General features: G+C 37.5%; 1 protein-coding gene across 11 annotated transcripts in view; it reads right to left on the reverse strand.

The window, feature by feature from the left end:
• Positions 1–18,755, reverse strand: part of LOC138715519 (zinc finger protein 726-like) — a 110,122-nt gene that overhangs the window by 36,832 nt on the left and 54,535 nt on the right. For all 11 annotated transcript variants that reach the window (XM_069848543.1, XM_069848538.1, XM_069848537.1 and 8 more), the window contains 2 exons: positions 9,775–9,872; positions 5,821–5,958 (listed from right to left, as the gene is read on the reverse strand). In XM_069848543.1, the coding sequence (XP_069704644.1) occupies positions 5,821–5,958; positions 9,775–9,872 (236 nt within the window). The remainder of the gene's footprint in view (positions 1–5,820; positions 5,959–9,774; positions 9,873–18,755) is intronic.

Genomic DNA, 18,755 nt, shown 5'->3' on the forward strand with positions numbered 1-18,755 from the left:
CCTGGACAAATACCCAATGCCCCATCCCTACCTTCCCGTGGTGCAGCTGTTAGTAAGCATAATTTTACGAGCTGAACTAAAGGGAGGGGCTACTCATCCATTAGCACTGGTCAGCTTGATGAGTTAATGACTGAATTTGGTATAATTTTCCTCTATCCAATACCTAATTCCCTCTTTACCCTTTCCTATCCAGTCCTCTGACTGAACTCTTACTTTCTTCGATCCCGACGGCATTAGGCCTAGGGGTTCATTTCCCTTTCCTTCCTCCTCTTTCTACTTTTCTGTTCCTAGTGCTGACCTGCTATGGCACTAAAATCGTTCTCCAGTGGCTTAAGGAGGGAAAGCTGGTGATCAACAAGATCTCCCAGCTAGGTCCAATGGACCCGTCGACCAACAGCAGGTGTGGTCCTCCAGACATTCTGGGGGTTGTGTGTGAATGAAGTAGCCACCAAAACGTTAAAATATGGTGTTCACTTAAATCGGCTACAACTTGCCATTTAACTGCTCCAATATGAACTGAATATAGAACTACATATACGAGGCGTCTTTTTAAAGTAAGTATCAATATATTTTTTTTAAATCACAAAACATACTTCATTTATATTCCTTATCTTACACATAGTCACCGCCATTATTGAGGCACTTGTCATAATGGGAAACCAGTTTTGATGCCACCTGTGATAAAAGCCAAGTCTCCACTTGTTTCACATCATTATCATCGTTGAAATGCTTTCGACCAAGAAATGTCTTCAGATGAAGAAACAGGTGAAAATCGTTTGGTGCCAAGTCAGAACTTCAGGACTGTAGGCAGGATGGTGGAATTGATGTGACCAGAGCTTGAGTTTGGCACCCATCTTGAGCACAATTTCCAAAATCTTAATCGTTCTCTCACAATGTTGTAGAGGACAGACCTTGAAATTTGTGGACAATGAGAAGAAAGCAATAATATTGTGAAACATCTGTCCTCGCGCACAGCTTGCACCAATAATCTGTGATCACAGACGGTCGACCGCTCCGCGGCTCATCATGCACATTTCACTGTCTAGCCCACTTCCTCACCATCCATCATTCATTATTGTTTTCCCATAAACCTCACACAGCTGGCGATGAATGTCTGCTGGCATAACATTTCTGGCATTCAAAAAACGAATCAGTGATAGGACTTCAGTCGGCAGGTCATTCAATTGTTTTGAATATTTCGAAATGCTCTCAGAATAAGGAAACACAAAATGACTGCATTCACATCTGTGTCTCGCTTCCTAAAGGATGAAGTCATTGCACATGCTCAAAATCACTACTGCAGTGCCACCGTGGAAAAATTTTTAAATGGTACTTACTCATATGGGGGAGCATGGGTGGGCTCCCTAAACTTCGCCGAACTCTTTTTTTTTTCTATTAATGTTAGAAAATATTGAATTCAAAGGTTTTTCTTCCCTTTGTTTATGATTAAGCTTCTATGCTTAAACTGACAGATTAATGTCTTCAGATTGTGTATCTGAATCATAATATTTATTTTAAATTTCTGAATGTATAAGAATTTCTAAATCTCATTTGAGGAATGGGGGCAATGTAATGTTCTTTTGTAACATCCTGTACTGATGTGTTAGAACTCTGCAGGTGTTCAAGCAGCCACTTGGAGAAATATGAATAACATACTGCATAAAAAGGCAGTAAAAAGAAAAGCGATTCCCGTATAATGTGTAAACTTAAAGACGAGATTAAATAAAATAATTAGAGTAACATTTTATACGATACCTTGCTTCTTTTAAATAAACAGATGAAGTAAATGTAAAATTGGCACCACTGCTGTGGAGTAATCGTTAGCACGTCTGGCCATGAAATGAGCAGGCCCAGGGAAAGTTACTTGGTTGAGGTTTTTCCCCAACCAATTGAAGTAGAATTCCTGGATATTTTCGGTGTTGGACCTCTGACTTGTTTCGCCATCATTAATTCACATATCATCATCCATACCATAGCCCAGGTTCAGTTCACAGTGCAGCGTGCTGCACTTGTACAAGAGCGTGGCTGTTAGGTTACGCAATCATTCACAGAATAGGAGTGGTAAGCACAATAAGCCTAAGGCTGCAGTGCAAGTCTTTGGGTCACTCCTCTGTACAAGAGAAAAAAAAAAAGTAAAATTGTCTGTACATTTTGTTACAATTTTACTTTATTTTACAATAGCTTTATTAAATAATGAATCATATTCCAATATACTGTACCAAGGTGAAGCTATAACGGGGGGAGGAGATAAATGCTGTCCCCTAAAATCTCGTTATGTTGGGATTCTATAGTTTTGTTTTGCCCCCCCCCCCCTCCAAAGGAAAAGGTTCTCTCTCTGCCTATGTACTTACTTTAAGAATATGTCACATATCAAGTGAGCAAAGAATAACTCAAAAAGATTTAGAGATGTTCGAACTGTAATTCTTAAAATTCAACAATAGGTACAGGATTGTAAGTAATAGTGAAGTGCTTTCCATAAGCCCTCCTCCTCAAATCCCATCCTCACCTTTCAAACGAGGCCCTGGGGACCGAGTCACAGCATTGTCACTGTTCCATCAAAGATGAAGAAAATGCCATTTAGCATGCATAAAAATTCCCTGAAGAAGAGATGTGGTCAGTGGAGTTGTCTGACATATGAGACAGGTGTGGTCCTCTAAACAGTTTGGGGCTGCAACTAGGCGATATAACATCAATTACAATTAGTCAATTATTACAGAAAAAGGAATTAATTGGATTGTGAGAATGTTAATGGCTCTCTATAGCGAACAGTCAACATGAGGCGGGGCTGTACAAGGTAGCTATTCTCTATTCAGACACTGTCACAAACATCCATAGAACTAATCTAAAATCTGCAATCCCTGTAACCTTGGACAATTCTCTCCAGTACATATTGAATACACCTCATCTTTGGAATGTGGCTGCTGGAATATACAACCAGCATCGTGCTTTTTACTCATCATTTGCAAGAAGAGGAAATTCGTAGTGTTGTCAGCAAATAGCTGGATACACTACGAAGATAGAATGTCTTGATGAAGTCTTCCTCATTGTTCTTCCAAGACAATCAGGCAAGAAGCCAAGATGGCTATGAAGGAAATGGATTTTAATACTCATAATGCATCCTAAATATTTCAAGGCTATCAACATATTTTCTACATTGTTTTTGAAATCTGGGTGTTTCCTATTCCCCAGGAAATTGTCAGCCACATTCTTAAATTCTGTCCAAGACAGTCGTTCTTCATGGGTCATTAAATTATAAAAAATTAAGAACTTATGTATTTAAAACAATCACCATCTTCCACAAATTGTTTCATTATTCCTAGTTTAATGTGAAGAGACGGCAAGATGATCTCTCATTTCACCACACATTCTCTAATGCTATTTTTCTTCTGTGTACTTCTAGACAACTCGAGAAATATCGACTGTTTCACAGTCGATCATGTTCAATCACTTTACAATAGATTATATCGACTGCAATATAAGATTACGTGCGAAATTTAAATACAGCGCACTTAAGGAATTATATAAAAACTGTGGGTGTTTGACGAAAACAGATTTCATTTTTGCAGACAGCATAAAAAGTCATTCAAAATTACCCTTCCTCATGCAAAGCGCCAAAACATGGCAACCCTGTGTGATAAGTAAATGCCTGATGTGGGTATATGAATCGAAAAACCGGCAACATTGTTAGTACCACGTTTTTTCGTATGTCGGAATCATTGGGTTCGGTACATACGCACACACAGGGACATGCTCATAGCCAACAAATATGTATTCTGGTAAGAGAGACGTTTCAAAGGTCAAAAGACTGTACTCAGGAGAATAGTCCGTCCACCCCACTTAAGCAATAAATGATAAGCTTTAGACACGGACTACTCAGTCAGCTCTAGTTGAATCCTTCATCACATATATCATCATGTACAACGCTCTGCATGTGGTTCAGTGAGGAAAGCCAGCAACTTTGCTTTCAACCTCGTCTCACTCTGTTTTGAAGATTCAATCTTGATGAAACGACTCCCTTTGCGGATTCGAGTTCTATTATTGACCTTGACAATGAGTCCATCGAGTGAGCATTTTACATAAGATGGACTTGGGTTTTCTGACCCATCCAAGGTTATACTAATAAATTTTGGAGAAGTCAGTTTAACTCTCACTTTCTCAGGGTCCAGAACCAGTGCAACGTTTGTCATAATACTACCTGTCACTGTGTCTTTTACTGATTGTTCTCTTCTATGTTGTTATTTCGAGAGAGAGGATGAGCGCGAAGAGGGCATTTTGAAACTGGCCTCCCCTACGGATCCGTCGGCGTCAGCCTGCCCCCAAGGGGGCAAAAGAATGGATATCTGGAAATTCTTCACAGTCTGTGTCGGCCATAGGGACTCCCCACAGCCCAATCCCAAGCAACCCATCTCACGTAAATTATCCTTCAAATTGGGTTAATCCTACACCAGAGGCGAGCTGCAACTTTATGTTGCTACCACGGGAATAACCGTCAGTGGCTCCCCAGTATACACTGAACAATCCCAGGACTACCTGGCTACCCTATCCCAACTCGTAAAAAGCTCACCTGCATATAAGCTTAATAATTCTGAGATGTCCAGCTTCAGGGGACTTGTGGTTGGTTACATCGTGACCCCCATTTGTCAGCAGTAATACGTTGGAGCAACTATCTGCCCCGGTGACCAGAGTTGGTCACCAAAGTGCCGAAATTGCTCCAGGCCCCATAGGGGCTCTACGTGACTGTTTATGACCACGATCCAGACTCCGCATCTGAGCCATGTTCGAAATGTGGGACAGAACCACAGAGACAGAGATAGAAAAAATCCCCGCTGTTGAAATGGGAGTTATAAGCCTAGAAAACTTAACGTAATTATGAGTATAAAAATAAAGGACTAGAAGGGAAGAAGAATGAAGTCTAACCAGACTGTCTTAACAAACCCCATCACGTGCAAAAGGTAAACAGCAGGGAGGAAAGGTGAAAACTGTGATGATGGAGTGGACATTCCATGGCCGTTAAAGAGAAAGATAGGGATAAAAAAGAATAGAGAACGAAAAGGGCTGGGTGGTGATAAGTCGATAAATGTACGATAAAGAAAAGCACGAGTCAGCACTGCATCCTCCAGTCACCAACTTGGCGGAGCCCACCTCAGCCAGGAGTATAATGTGAATAGAAAGAAATTACTATCATGTCTTTAGTATATAATAATATACAAAATAATGAGTAATAAGGAGTAAACATTTTTATTTTGTTCATACTAAAGCCGACCACACTCTATATTACTCAAAATCTAAAAATGAAGTAACTCAAAATTAGGACTCTTTACAACAAAATTTACGATTTAAGGCTCTGCTGTGGGAATAGTTGTTGTTGTTTTCTAATGCCAGGCGTTTGATAATAAAGTCATTTGACCTCTTGCACTCCAATATTTTTCAAAGATATTATCATGGCCAATCACTGAAGCACAGATTTTGAGGTGTTCCGAATCCATTTCTTGGTTTGAGTTGCACAATGGGCAGTTAGGGGACTGATATATTCCCATTCTATGCAGCAGTTTGGCCAAACAATCATGGCCTGTTGCCAATCTAAATGCAGCCACAGACGATTTTCGTGCGAAATTGGGAATTAGCTGCTACTTGCCATTTATTATTAAAAGTATGCTGTGGGAATAGCAATCCAGTATAGTGCAAAAACCATCCCTGTATAACTGTGCACCGAGGATGTTGACAACTGTGTCGTATGGCAGTGAAGTTATCTGTGATGGACAGAATACAGGTAACATATTGGAAATGAAAGTGGCAAAGCAATCCAAGTGGTGCACTCACCTCTGCTTCATGCTTGACCATGGGAAAATTAACTGGAGCAGGAATTTCTTCAAACTTTATCCCTGATGTCATATCATTGTTGTGGTTCTCACTTTCCACCTTTATTTCAGTCGAGCACAAATTCAAGGAATTCACTTCCTGGGAAAATACAAAGATAAAATTAATGAATAACTGGTATTTTAACTTTTAAGCTGATTTAAAGTGACATTACAGGCAATAGTCTGGTTCTGTGTACAAATGGGTTATTTTACGATGCTGTATCAACATCTAGGTTATTTAGCGTCTGAATGATATGAAGGTGATAATGCTGGTGAAATGAGTCCGGGGTCCAGCACCGAAAGTTACCCAGCATTTGCTCGTATTGGGTTGAGGGAAAACCCCGGAAAAAACCTCAACCAGGTAACTTGCCCCGACCGGGATTCGAACCCGGGCCACCTGGTTTCACAGCCAGACGTGCTGACCGTTACTCCACAGGTGTGGACGTGTACAAATGTTCGTCTACTAGTTGTAGCAAAGGACAGAAATTACACACATGCACATATGTACCAAAGAGAAAGAACAGCATACAATGACATAGAAGAGCAGCATCCTTTCTTATCATACACTCACTGAATTCCTGACAAGCATTTCAACAACAGAAACAGAATGTTACTGAATACACTCTTAACCTCCTTGATCTGTAATATTTTATATGTAATTAAATGCTGTCAGATAGTCAGGTGGTAGACTGGAAGAGCTCAAGTTGAATCTTGGGTGGTAATGGGATTATTCTCATTGCCAAAACTTTCAAAACACTCCATGGTTCACTCAGCCTCCTATCAAACTGAGTACCGGGTCTTTCCCGGGATAAAATCCACTTGGAGCATGGTGCCGACCACACTATCTCATTCTAGTGCCGAGGTCTTAAAAGCATGAAGCTCTAGCTCCATGCCTTCATGGAGTGTAACAGCGACAACTTTACTTCATACTCATCAGACATGCAGATCAAGTCATAGAAGAATAATTTCGAGGGAAAAATTGCTCCGGAGCCGGGTATAGAACCCAGGACCTTTGGTTAAACGTACCAACGCTCTCCCAACTGAGCTGCCCGGGAACTCTACCCGACACCGATCCAATTTTTCCCTCTATATCCACACACCTCAAAGTGGGCTGACAACCATCAAGCAACCAACACTGAGTGCACACTAACTCTATGTGACTTAAATTGTGATTTTCTGTTATGTACAGTGACGTATATTATGCAAATCAAGCTTTCTGGTATAACTCCCTGTAAAGTTAATTTGAATAATTTCGAGGGAAAAATTGTTCCGGGACCGGGTATCGAATCCGGGACCTTTGGTTAAACGTACCAACGCTCTCCCAACTGAGCTACCCGGGAACTCTACCTGACACCGATCCTCGAAATTATTCAAACTAACTACAATTTTTCCCTCGAAATTATTCAAATTAACTTTATAGGGAGTTATACCTGAAAGCTTGTTTTGCAAGTCATAGAAGAGATCGTAGACCACCTCAGGTAAACTTACACATTAGAACTCATGCCAATATGTACAGTGATGATCTTGTACGACATATTCCGTTTAACAAAAGTTGGCTCACCAAGACAGCTTCGTCTACCATAAGGTGCCAAACTGAAACTACATCTGCTCCATGTGTATTTGAGAGTTGTCCACGTAGATGATTATATGAAATAACCTTATAGTTTTGAGCTTATATAGAGTGGTCCAAAGCCAGAGGGAGATTGGCATGTATTCTAGAAGACCCAGAGTGGGGCGAAAACGTTCAACATCGACTCAGGATGATCATTTTATTGTCTTACAAACATTACGTTACATTTGTTGAGACAGTCTGTTAGTTCTATTGCATAAATGAAAGATTCTCATCTTCAGAAATACTCCCTTATATCTTTTACACCATGGTTTACATAAAGTGCTCTGATCAGGAGGTTAAGGTGTACAGTATTTGTATGTACCATGACGATTAATACTAGGCTTGGTTTTCTTTAGCCTGATAAAGCCTTCTGAATAAAGTTCCTATGCTTTCGTGACACACAATTTATTGTTAGACCTATATACACTGAGACAAAAAAAAAAACTGGGCCACTTGAAAATTTTGACAACAGTTCCATACTGATCTAACAAATATGTTACAGGTTACTTAAAAACAATGTTTTAATTCAGATTTCTTTATTTTTTAACAATTCCGTACAAATCAGAAATACATCTACATCTACGCCATAGTTTCAACAGGCCTTCGGATTTCACCCAAAAAGATTAACTCGCGATATGACCAGAGTTGTTAAAGCAAGTATAATTCCATTGTTTGTAATGCTTAGTTGGACATGAGAGATAAAAGAACAGGTTTTTTTATAATCCCTTACGAGGAAAATAAACAGAATATTGTTGTTTCCTTATTAATGAAATTGTTTCTAATAATTCATATTAAAATGGATTTGAGGGAGGTGGGATATGATGACAGAGACTGGATTAATCTTGCACAGGATAGGGACGAGGATGGGATTATGTGAGGGTGAACCTGCAGGTTCCTTAAAAGCCATTTGTAAGTAAGTAAGTAAGTAATTTGTGTTACCACCTCTCGGGTGAATAACAGCTACCATTGCATGATTCATCAAACTGGTGAACATCTGCATGCTGCTCATTCCTCTTTCAGGACATTTTGGAGTTACAGCAGTTTACTTCGGAAAGGCAGGCAAGCCCCACACATGCACTATCGGACTGCTCAGTCTGACCTGACGGGTACTCATTAACACACTGGCACGAGACTACATGGTCTAAATCGTCGTCCATTAAAGGAACCTCCCCTGATGCACACAAGTTGTGTATGAAATGACTCCCCAAACCTGGAGCCAAGTTTGTATCTCAACAGCTGTAATGCAATGTTTGTAAGACAATAAAAAGATCATCCTGAAACGATGCAGAACATTTTCTCCCCGATCTGGGCCTTCTAGAATACATCCTGATCTCCCTACTGCCTACGGCACTGGACCATTCTTTGTATTATAGTCCATGGAATTTGGATACCTAACTCTAGACACGAAGTGCTGACTCTTCCTATCTACAATTAATGTAACAACTCTCACTGCATTAGTGGCACTTAATGGCATTTTACATGAAACGAAATGCAGTTACAGTTTATCGGCTTTATATTCTGAGAAAAACGCGTCCCTTGCTTGTGAAAATTTAAAAAGATATCACGAGGACTGTGGGTTACACACTTAAACTGCAGTATTTTGTTTCCTTCATTGAACATTCACCTCTGACTGAGGTTCTGGCCGCACATCTCACTTGACGATATGAGTCTGAGAAAGAACAATTGTTTGTATGCATCGGAAGTCTGGCTAGTGTAATATGTAGCTAGTCGGCGAGGTATGCAATGGAGGGGGAAAGGAACTGGCCACTCTATCCCATTATCTCCTGGGCTAGTTGCCTCATAAGTGGTGCCTTCTTGGTATCACTTGTGAGGTTCAGACCTGTCTTCAGACAGTTGACTTAACAACAAAGAATTTTGAACATTGTTATCAGAAGTTCTGTTGTTGAATTAAGATATGAGAAATTAATTGTTGCATTGTGAAATAAAAAGAAATTCATGCATCATGAACTAATCTTTTTTTTATTTTTTTATTTTAGTAAGTTATTTTACGACGCTTTATCAACATCTCAGGTTATTTAGCATCTGAAAGAGATGAAGGTGATAATGCCGGTGGAATGAATCCGGGGTCCAGCACTGATAGTTACCCAGCATTTGCTCATATTGAGTTGAGGGAAAACCCCGGGAATCGAATCTGGGCCACCTGGTTTTATGGCCAGACGTGCTGTTACTCCACAGGTGTGGACTGAACTAATCTTAAGGATTAACGTAGAATTTTAAGTATCCTGGTTTTTCGCCTTTCAGTGTACATACAATGTGACACATAGAATATTACTTTTAATTTACCTCACACAAAGGTATATTTTCTTCCAAATCAATGTTATCACTTGTTCTTAAAGCCAATGGGTCGATCAGAGGTTCCAATTTGACTACATCCATCACAACTGAAAGCAGTTATTAAGAAAGTGAAATTAATTTGCAGAATGTAAGCTGTTGGGAGAGAATGTTAGTTATAGTAATTATTTACATTCCATGGTATTTGTACATCACTTCACAGCTAGAATATGGAACATGTCAGAAAAGAAAAAAAAATCTTAATAGTACTATAAAGTCTTGATTATAGTCAGTCTAGTTGAAATATATATCGAAGAGTTTTACAATATAGTCTACTAGTACAACACAAAGGTTTAGTATAAATACTTAATACAAGATAGAAATATTCATGAAGCGTTGCTGAAAGTCATAAATTCACCTACAGAATAGAAGGCGTGAAAAATTAGGTACTGCTTTAATTTGGCCCTAAATAATCTTATATTTTGAGTTTGATTTTTTATATCCATAGGAAGGCTATTAAAAATTTTTGCTGCCACATAATGCACTTCTTTTTTGACAGCACGATAGACTTTGATGCATATTTATGCCATGAACTGTTAAATTAGTTACAAAGTTTTCACGATTACATATGAGGAAGTTTATTAATGAAAAAATATACTGACAAGCCATGGGCATTATTTGTAGTTTTTTTTAAATAGTCCTACACGATTCCCTAGATTACTATTATTCTAATTACTATTTTTGTAGTAGGAATATACTGTTACTATCAGTAGAACTTCCCCAGAACATTATACCAAAACTCATTACAAAGTAGAAGTATGCAAAGTATATTGTTTATAAGGTATTGATATTTACTATCTCTTGCATAGATCTAATAGCAAAACATGTTGAATTTAGTTTGGGGGTAATTTCTTTAATATCATTTTTTCAAAAGAGCACATTATCGATTTGTACACCAAGAAATTTGGTTGTTGTTTCTATCAGGGACCTATTGTTAATTATTGCGCTTGAAATTTGCAAGGTTGAATTTGGGCAGGATTTAAATTGAATTATGTTGGTTTTGTTACAGTTTAATACTAATTTATTGGCTGAGAGCCAATCACATGTTTTGAGGAGAATTGCCTCTGTTGAAGACTGGAATGTGTTGGAGTTAATTGGCTGTAATTAATGTGGGATAACCTACATCTTTTATTAGGGGGCAAGATCATTTATGAACACTAGAAAAAGTGGGGGGCCTAATATTGATTCTTGAGGAATTCTATTATCAATAATTTCCCATGTTGAGGCAAATTTCATAGTTGTATTGATATCTACTTTCTGTTTCCTATCTATGAGATATAAGTGAAACCATTGGTGTGCAACGCCTTTAATTCCATAATAATCTAATTTGTCTAGCAGCATTTTATGATTTATACAGTCAAATCACTCCAACTTTAACTACCTCCAGAATTTTGTCTGTCTGAATGTTGCATTTTCCGTGCATTTATTTTTCCTAAATCCAAACTGTTCAGAGACTAAAGCGTTGTATGTTTCAAGATGATGATATAATCTTTTATACATTACTTTTTCAAAGATTTTGAAAAAGACTGGCAGAAGTGATATGGGTCTGTAATTTTCTGGAAACATTGTTTCTCCTTTTTTGAAGTTAGGAATAACCACTGAATATTTTAATGCCTCAGGGAATATACCAATGAACATTGTATAGTTACATAAATAACTTAGTGGTCTAACTATCATATTTGAACTCGCTTGTAATATTTTGCTTGTTATTTCATCATACCTAAGGAGTTTTTTTTTTTTTTTTTCAGATTTTTAAATTGCAATTATTTCTTGTTTGTTTGTTTGTTGGAAATATTTGGGAATTTTGTTGGAAAATATTATGTTAAAGAGTCTAAACTGTTAGTAACATTATCTTTGGAGATGTTGAGGTTATCGGTTATTGAAAGAAAGTATTTGTTAAAGATATTTGCAATTTCATTTGGATCTGACGTTTTTATATTGTTAGATATAAGAGTATAGTTTGTTACTTTACCTTTTGATCGTCCACTTTCTTTTTAAATATATTCCAAGTTGTTTTGAGTTTATTATCAGAGTTTTGTATTGTTATATCATAGTGTAAATCTTTAGCTTTTTGAATCACTTTGTGTAATATTTTTTAATGATTTTTATAGTGTTGTTTTAAGTTCGTATCATTATTACTTCTGCTCTGTCTATAAAATGATCTATTGGTTTTGCATGAAATTTTAATACCTTGTGCAATTCTTTAAAGGAAAACTGGATTCAAAAATATTTAGGCTGGATGCACACAGAATCAGGGACGAGAACACAGTCGCGAGCAAACACGAGGTGACAACATAGGACGACTGCTTGAACTTGGTCGTGAGCAGACCATCTGATGCCAGCAACGTATTGCGCGTGTGTGAGTAGCTATGTTTACAATTGCATGCTTATGTTATCTACAGATACTATTGTTGTGTATTATTCGTAATGGAGCTCGATGCAGATAGACTAGTTGTTTTAGTACAGGAAAGATACGTTCTGTACAATCTCACTTTGAAAAAATATCAAGACAATAATGTGGTCTCTAAAATGTGGGAGGAAACTGCAAACGAGATGAAGGTACCAGGTGAATAATAGGTAATAATAATAATAATAATAATAATAATAATAATAATAAGAAACATTTTAAAAAATTTTTCTTTATACCAAATGGATGTTCCATGGACAAAAGATTGTATTTTAATTATTTATTTTTAATTATTATTAAATTAATATGATTACGTCATTGTATCATCTGGCATTGTATGAGGTTGTTGTGACTGAGTTACCTACAGTTAATTGTTTTTATTTATAACATTAGGCCATAAATTATCGAGTAAATACGGAGTCGCACTCAGAAGGGTGGAGGTTGGGATTTGGATGATGGCCCACAAGCTACAAGTCATACTTACGATGTTGCTCTGCTAATTATTATCCAATATGGAGTGTTGTGCACTATACAGAACTCTTACCTATTAAGTATATAAACTTCTCATTGAGTACATCGTGTCTCTGGTGTGGTTTGTTATAATTTTCAGGTTATTTTCAAATTTTTGAAAACGTTTTACCCTTTTGTGGTATGGAAGAATATTAAGGTTTACCTTATTTTGTAGTCCAAACACAAATAATGTGTTTCATTTTGTAGGTTCTATATATTAAGTAGATGACACAGTGAAGTTGTGCCTTGATCTACAGATAGCATCCATGCTCCGTTGCCTGCTCAAGAAGTGGTACTACGTATGGGGCTTTGAATTCGATTCGTGCTCCATTCATTTTAGTGGATAAGTATAAGTTCGACATTAATAATTTCGGGTGGTATATTCTGAGAAAAGTTCTAGGCTATACATTTACATTAAGTATTGCTTTTCACATACTTAAAAATGCCTATTAAACAAAATTCTCAGTTATCCCGAAACATTTCTACCTCAAGACAAAACAAAATTCGGGGACTTAACAAGAGTGAGAAAGAAAAGGAGAATTGTTTACGAAATAACAAGGCAAACATTGCAGTGGCTCGATGAAGAACACACTTTGAGCGACTTGCCGATATCTGAGTTCGAACTTGCCAGGGTCGAGAAGCAGAAAACAGTGTTGAACGTTCTCAAATGATTAATGAACAACAGTGTATTACTAGTAGCAGAGAGCATACTCGAGAGTCAGTGGGCAGTAATAGTACATTAGCATTCCATTACGATATAAATACTGATTATATTAATTTGAATGGTATTCAACTTGATGAGAATAAAATATACAATAGATGCAATGGGCTAATGAGCTAATCGGATTATGTTGCACAGATGGAAAAGTTTCTCCTGAGATTCAAGAGCCACCACAATCAATAAAAACTTACTTATCCGAGTAAATCTGTTATGAATACACTTTTTAATTAATGTAGTAAGAGAGTACAGTACCTTATTCCAAATGGCATCATTTTGATGCAAAAGATATACACAAAGGTAATATTATGTCAACATTTAAAGTGCAAGGACAGACAACATTTAATTGAAAAGCCCTCTTCCAACTCTCAGTTCTTACAAATACATTTTGTTTCAGACACTGGCCAATTGTTAGGTCTAAAATATTACCAAGCTTAAGCACTTAGGGAAAAGAAGAATGGGAAAACAACAAGAGTTGATGGAATCCCCACTGAATTAGTGAGATACAGTAAAATCCCTCATATCCGGCGCCCAAATAACTGTCAATACCAAAACAACGGCATTTTTCGCTAGACCAAAAAAATAAAATAGTCATTCATACGAAAGGGAAAAGTCAGACGAAGATCTGAGTGGTTTTCATGGATCGCACATGCCGCATATGGTTTACTCTTTACATTGTTTACATGTGAAAACATAGACAGAAAGCCCCAATATGTCCCAGAGGTATAGTGAGGATCACGTAAATGCAGTTCCTAAAAGTCTAATTTGGTCGTCACTTCAGTGTTGCCAACTAATACCAGTTCTCACCTAAGAGAGAAAAATCACAATGCTACAAATTGAAATAATAATAATAATAATAATAATAATAATAATAATAATAATAATAATAATAATAATAATGATAATAATACAGTAATTAACAATAAATACATGTCGTACTTATTTACCACATCTCATCTTTATGTTGAGAGATGTTTCCTACATGATTCAATAATTTATGAAATAGTATATTTTCCTTCTGGAACTCTCGCATATATTGGTAATTAGGATTAGTATCATCTAATATTAAAATTTATTTTGTCTGGCAACATGAACTTCATTGCTTTAACCAGGACGAATAGAAGAAATAGTGTACGCACTTCTATGCTTTCCCATTGTCGGTGGTGGACCTGACAACTAATGGCGCTTCAATTGCTAGGATCTATCGGTTGTCTGAAGTCAGATACCTAGAAAATATATTTCTCGCGCGTTTAATGATGAAAGTTGCTTGGGATTGTTGATACTCTTTGTTGTTGAGGGTTATGTAGTTGTCTTCAATTTGTTGTGCTTTGAATTAACCAGTGACAAAAGGATATTGTGTGGTGGTTTACAAAATAATTACAAAAACGCCGTACTGTTTTGTTCTGGATTGTAGATAGGAATACAGTAGAAATAGTGTGACAAGACGTTTCTTTTCATCTCCCAAAGAAAAAGATGAGTTTTGGAAATGGGCCAGAGCGATTCCACGGAAAAATAGGCAGCTTTCAGTAAATAACCGTATTTCTGATGTGCATTTTTCCGAATACATAATTATAAAATCAGACTTTTTTATTATAAAAAGGCATAAGAAAGAAATACCGCGAGTGCATTGAAAATTACAAACAGGAACTGTACCTCACATTTTCCCTAATTTACCGAAATGATGTAATATATAAAAATAAACGTTACAGAGTGGTAATATTCGATGACGTCAAACTCAGAGAAGAAATTCAATTTAATAATTATTACCTTGAAGTGGACGAATTTGTTGATTTCGGAGATCTCACAACTGATGTCCAAAAGAAACAATTAGCAAATCATGCATTAGTATTTATGTTTGTACCATTTATGGAAGGTTGGATTCAACCAATTGCTATTTACGCTAGAAGAAACGCTACTCCACGTGATACTCTCGCTAAAATTCTTATTCAAGTTATATTACAATTAGAAGCAGGCAATTAATCATGGTGAGTAATTTAATTAATTTATAGGCACGTTAAATATCAATCAACTCTTTATATAACCTATTAACATTTTGTAGGTTTTGTTTTCTGTCCCTGAATTCGCAATTTGTTACGAAAAGATTATTTAAATACTGAACTTATAATTGCTTTCACAACGTTTCAGATCCCATTGTATTTTCTGTTACGAACTTTCTTAATAGTATTACCTTCTAGAAGACTATTAACTATGAATAAGGGACTATAAAGGTATTTCTTAAGTTACGAACAGCAGGGTTAAATCGAAGAAATTTGCTTTTAAAAAGGACTACATTCAACATAAGTACTGTGAACTCCTTCCGAGTCACACTCATAGCGGTAGCAGTGCCGCGTTGTGGCAGATCCGTGTAAACTCACAGAGTGTGTATACTATTTCTTCTATTTGTCCTGCTTTAACTAAACAGTTTATGATTCATGAGATCACGTAGTTTGATCATGTGAAATGATTAGGACGAATTCCGAAAACAGAACACCACTTTAAAATGCATAGCTTACTTAAAATACTTTCAAGCACTTTCTTTCTTGGAGAAGTCGCTACCATGCTATTTCCTCTCTTGGACATTTTAATAAAAATCTAAATACGAAAGAATTTCATTAAAATGTCGGTATTTTTACATGCATATTTCACACGAAGTAGCTCTATAAGTTATCTCTTCTTTAATTACACTTATCTGAATATAGAGTTGAATTGGAATCACAACGAAACAGAACTGAATTGTGCGTTGATATTAATATTAATACTGGTATTACTAATTAATTATTAATTCACAAACCTAGGTAGGTACTTGAATTTTCATCAGTTTATTTACTGCAAACCGAAGTTATTGGTGCCAACATAACAGTTAGAAAATAACTATCAGTTGTAGTATATGTCAGTATCCGAAATTCAAAACGAAATTGGTAAAAGAAAATTCAACCTGAGAGCTATAAAATCACTATAATCCACTAGCATGTGTAGTAATGGGGGGAAAAATGGTTAGGTTTCACCCTTAGGGTATTAAGTAAGCTGACCCTGACTATAGATGAGTAGCATCCGTAAGTTGTCGTTTGGGTCTTACAAGCAATGCACAGAGAATCTTTAAATTTACTGTTTAAACTCACCCGTTTCGAAGAGGTGTTGGATAAGTCTAAATAGGAAAGTGTGAAATTCTCTGTTCCTATAGTGTCTAATAGTTTCATTCGTATGATAGACAGCATCATGGCCACTACAGCTAAGTGCAAGAGGAACGTCCTCACACTGAAGCAAGAGCTTGAATTACTCGAGAAAATGGAGAAAGGAGTTAGCAGATCCAAATTAATGAAGTTCAACTTTATATGATATAAAGAAACAATGAATCTACGGACGTTGCGGAAAATAGGGAAACTGCAGGCTACGTCAGTCCCACTGTGAAGAACTGGATCGTGTTCTACATGAATGGCTCACAATTAAAAGATCTGAGGGAAAGTGCATTTCTGGGCTGATGCTACAAGAAAAAGTCAAGGAAACTGCAAGGCGAGTGTGGATTTTGTGACAGGTGGCTGAAGAGATTCAAAGGAGACATGGAATCTGAAAACCAGACGTGTCAGTTGAACAAAGACGTGCCGACGAAGTGTCCGCAGATCAGTTTATTAATCAGAAATTGTGTCTGAGAGTAACGTTGGTGTGGAACAAATGTATAACGCCAACGAGACTGGTTTATTATGGAGATGTCTTCCCACAACAACACTGACATGTGTGATGGAAATAACACACCACCTAAGGGCTTAAAACAAAACAATGATTGTGTAACTGTTATGGTATGAGGAAATGCTGCAGGTACACACAAAGTGACACTGAGAGTGCTGGGAAAATACCGAAATCCAAGGTGCTTCAAAAACTTAGAGAATCTCCCTGTCCATTATCAGGCACAAAAGAATGCTTGGATGGATTGTCGTCAGTGTTGTCACATTAGGAAGTTCGCATGAATTTCATGTTCAGTGAATATTCGAACCGAAAATTAGTGTATTTTTATGTTAAGTAATGTATTTTAATAAAGAAAAAATCCACAGTTTTATGTTGTTCAGTTATGATCAAGTCATTGAGAAATAAGCTTAATATGACAAGATGGCACCATAAAATACAGGCAATTTGTTTATACTTATTCAATTATCCGGCAAAATCTCGTATCCGGAACTTGCCTAGTCCCATTGGTGCCGGTTAAGAGGGATTCTACTGTACTTGGGTGAAGACAAGAAGAAAATTCTGTTATTATGCAACGAAATATATGAGAAAGGCAAAAGACCTTAAGCATTTATAGAGACAGTGTTGTTACCAATATCGAAGAAAAACAATACCAAGAAAGATGTAATGAGTTTAGGACTAGCAGCCTGATATCGCATTTTGTAAAGTCTCTCTTGTGAATACTGAATTGATATTTGTATTCTAAGATCAAAGAACAGTTGGAAGAAGAGTTAGTTTGGCTTCAGGAAGGAAAAAGACATGAAAGATGCAACTGGACTGCTGCAAACTATTGTCAAAAGATATCTACACAAGAATAAAGATGTGTATATAGTCTTGCAGTGTAGGCTTTCACGGCCGGAGTCTATAGATGTAGATCAGTTGCCTCAGGTACGCCGAGAAGAGTCGCGGCCTCGAATACCACTCCACTGAAGATGTCTGCCGCAGTTGCAGACGAAACGTCTGGTATAAAACCAACCAATAGACCACGGCCTCTCAGTCCGGAAAATGAATCTACAAGTGTATATAGTATTGTGACAGCGACGTGAGAATCGAACTCACGACCAGCGTCCCGCATGAAAGCAGATCGCATAGGCTCCACGGAACATTGAGTGACGTCGCGCGGTGGAGAGAAGAGAGAGGGTGTATTACGTCACGCGACGAGTTTGCGCGCGCATCTGGTGCTGGTAGAGAAGAGAGGGCCCTGGATTTCTCTGGAATGCCATCTCTAGAGACGGGTGGAAACTTCGAGGTTACGTCGCTATGGTTATAAATTACGGTCGCGAAGGAACGACGGCAGTTTCAGAGTTTTCAGTTATTCAGTCAGTGAGAAAGCCAGAGCAAGCAAGCCAGCCGGAGTTCGACTCGAGTGTGCGTCCGCATCTGCGTCAGCATCCGAAGGCCTGAGTTCGAGTGCAGTGGACCGCAGTTGGAGGGACCTGAGTTCGAGTGCAGTGGACCGCAGATGGAGGGACCCGAGTTCGAGTACAGTGAACTGTCTCTGAAGGTCTGTGGTTCGAGATACTGTGAACTCGAGTGACTGAGATAGAAGAACTGTGAACTGAGAACTGGTAGTTCTGATTT

This window comes from Periplaneta americana, chromosome 15 (assembly GCF_040183065.1).
Source record: "Periplaneta americana isolate PAMFEO1 chromosome 15, P.americana_PAMFEO1_priV1, whole genome shotgun sequence".
Taxonomy (NCBI): domain Eukaryota; kingdom Metazoa; phylum Arthropoda; class Insecta; order Blattodea; family Blattidae; genus Periplaneta; species Periplaneta americana.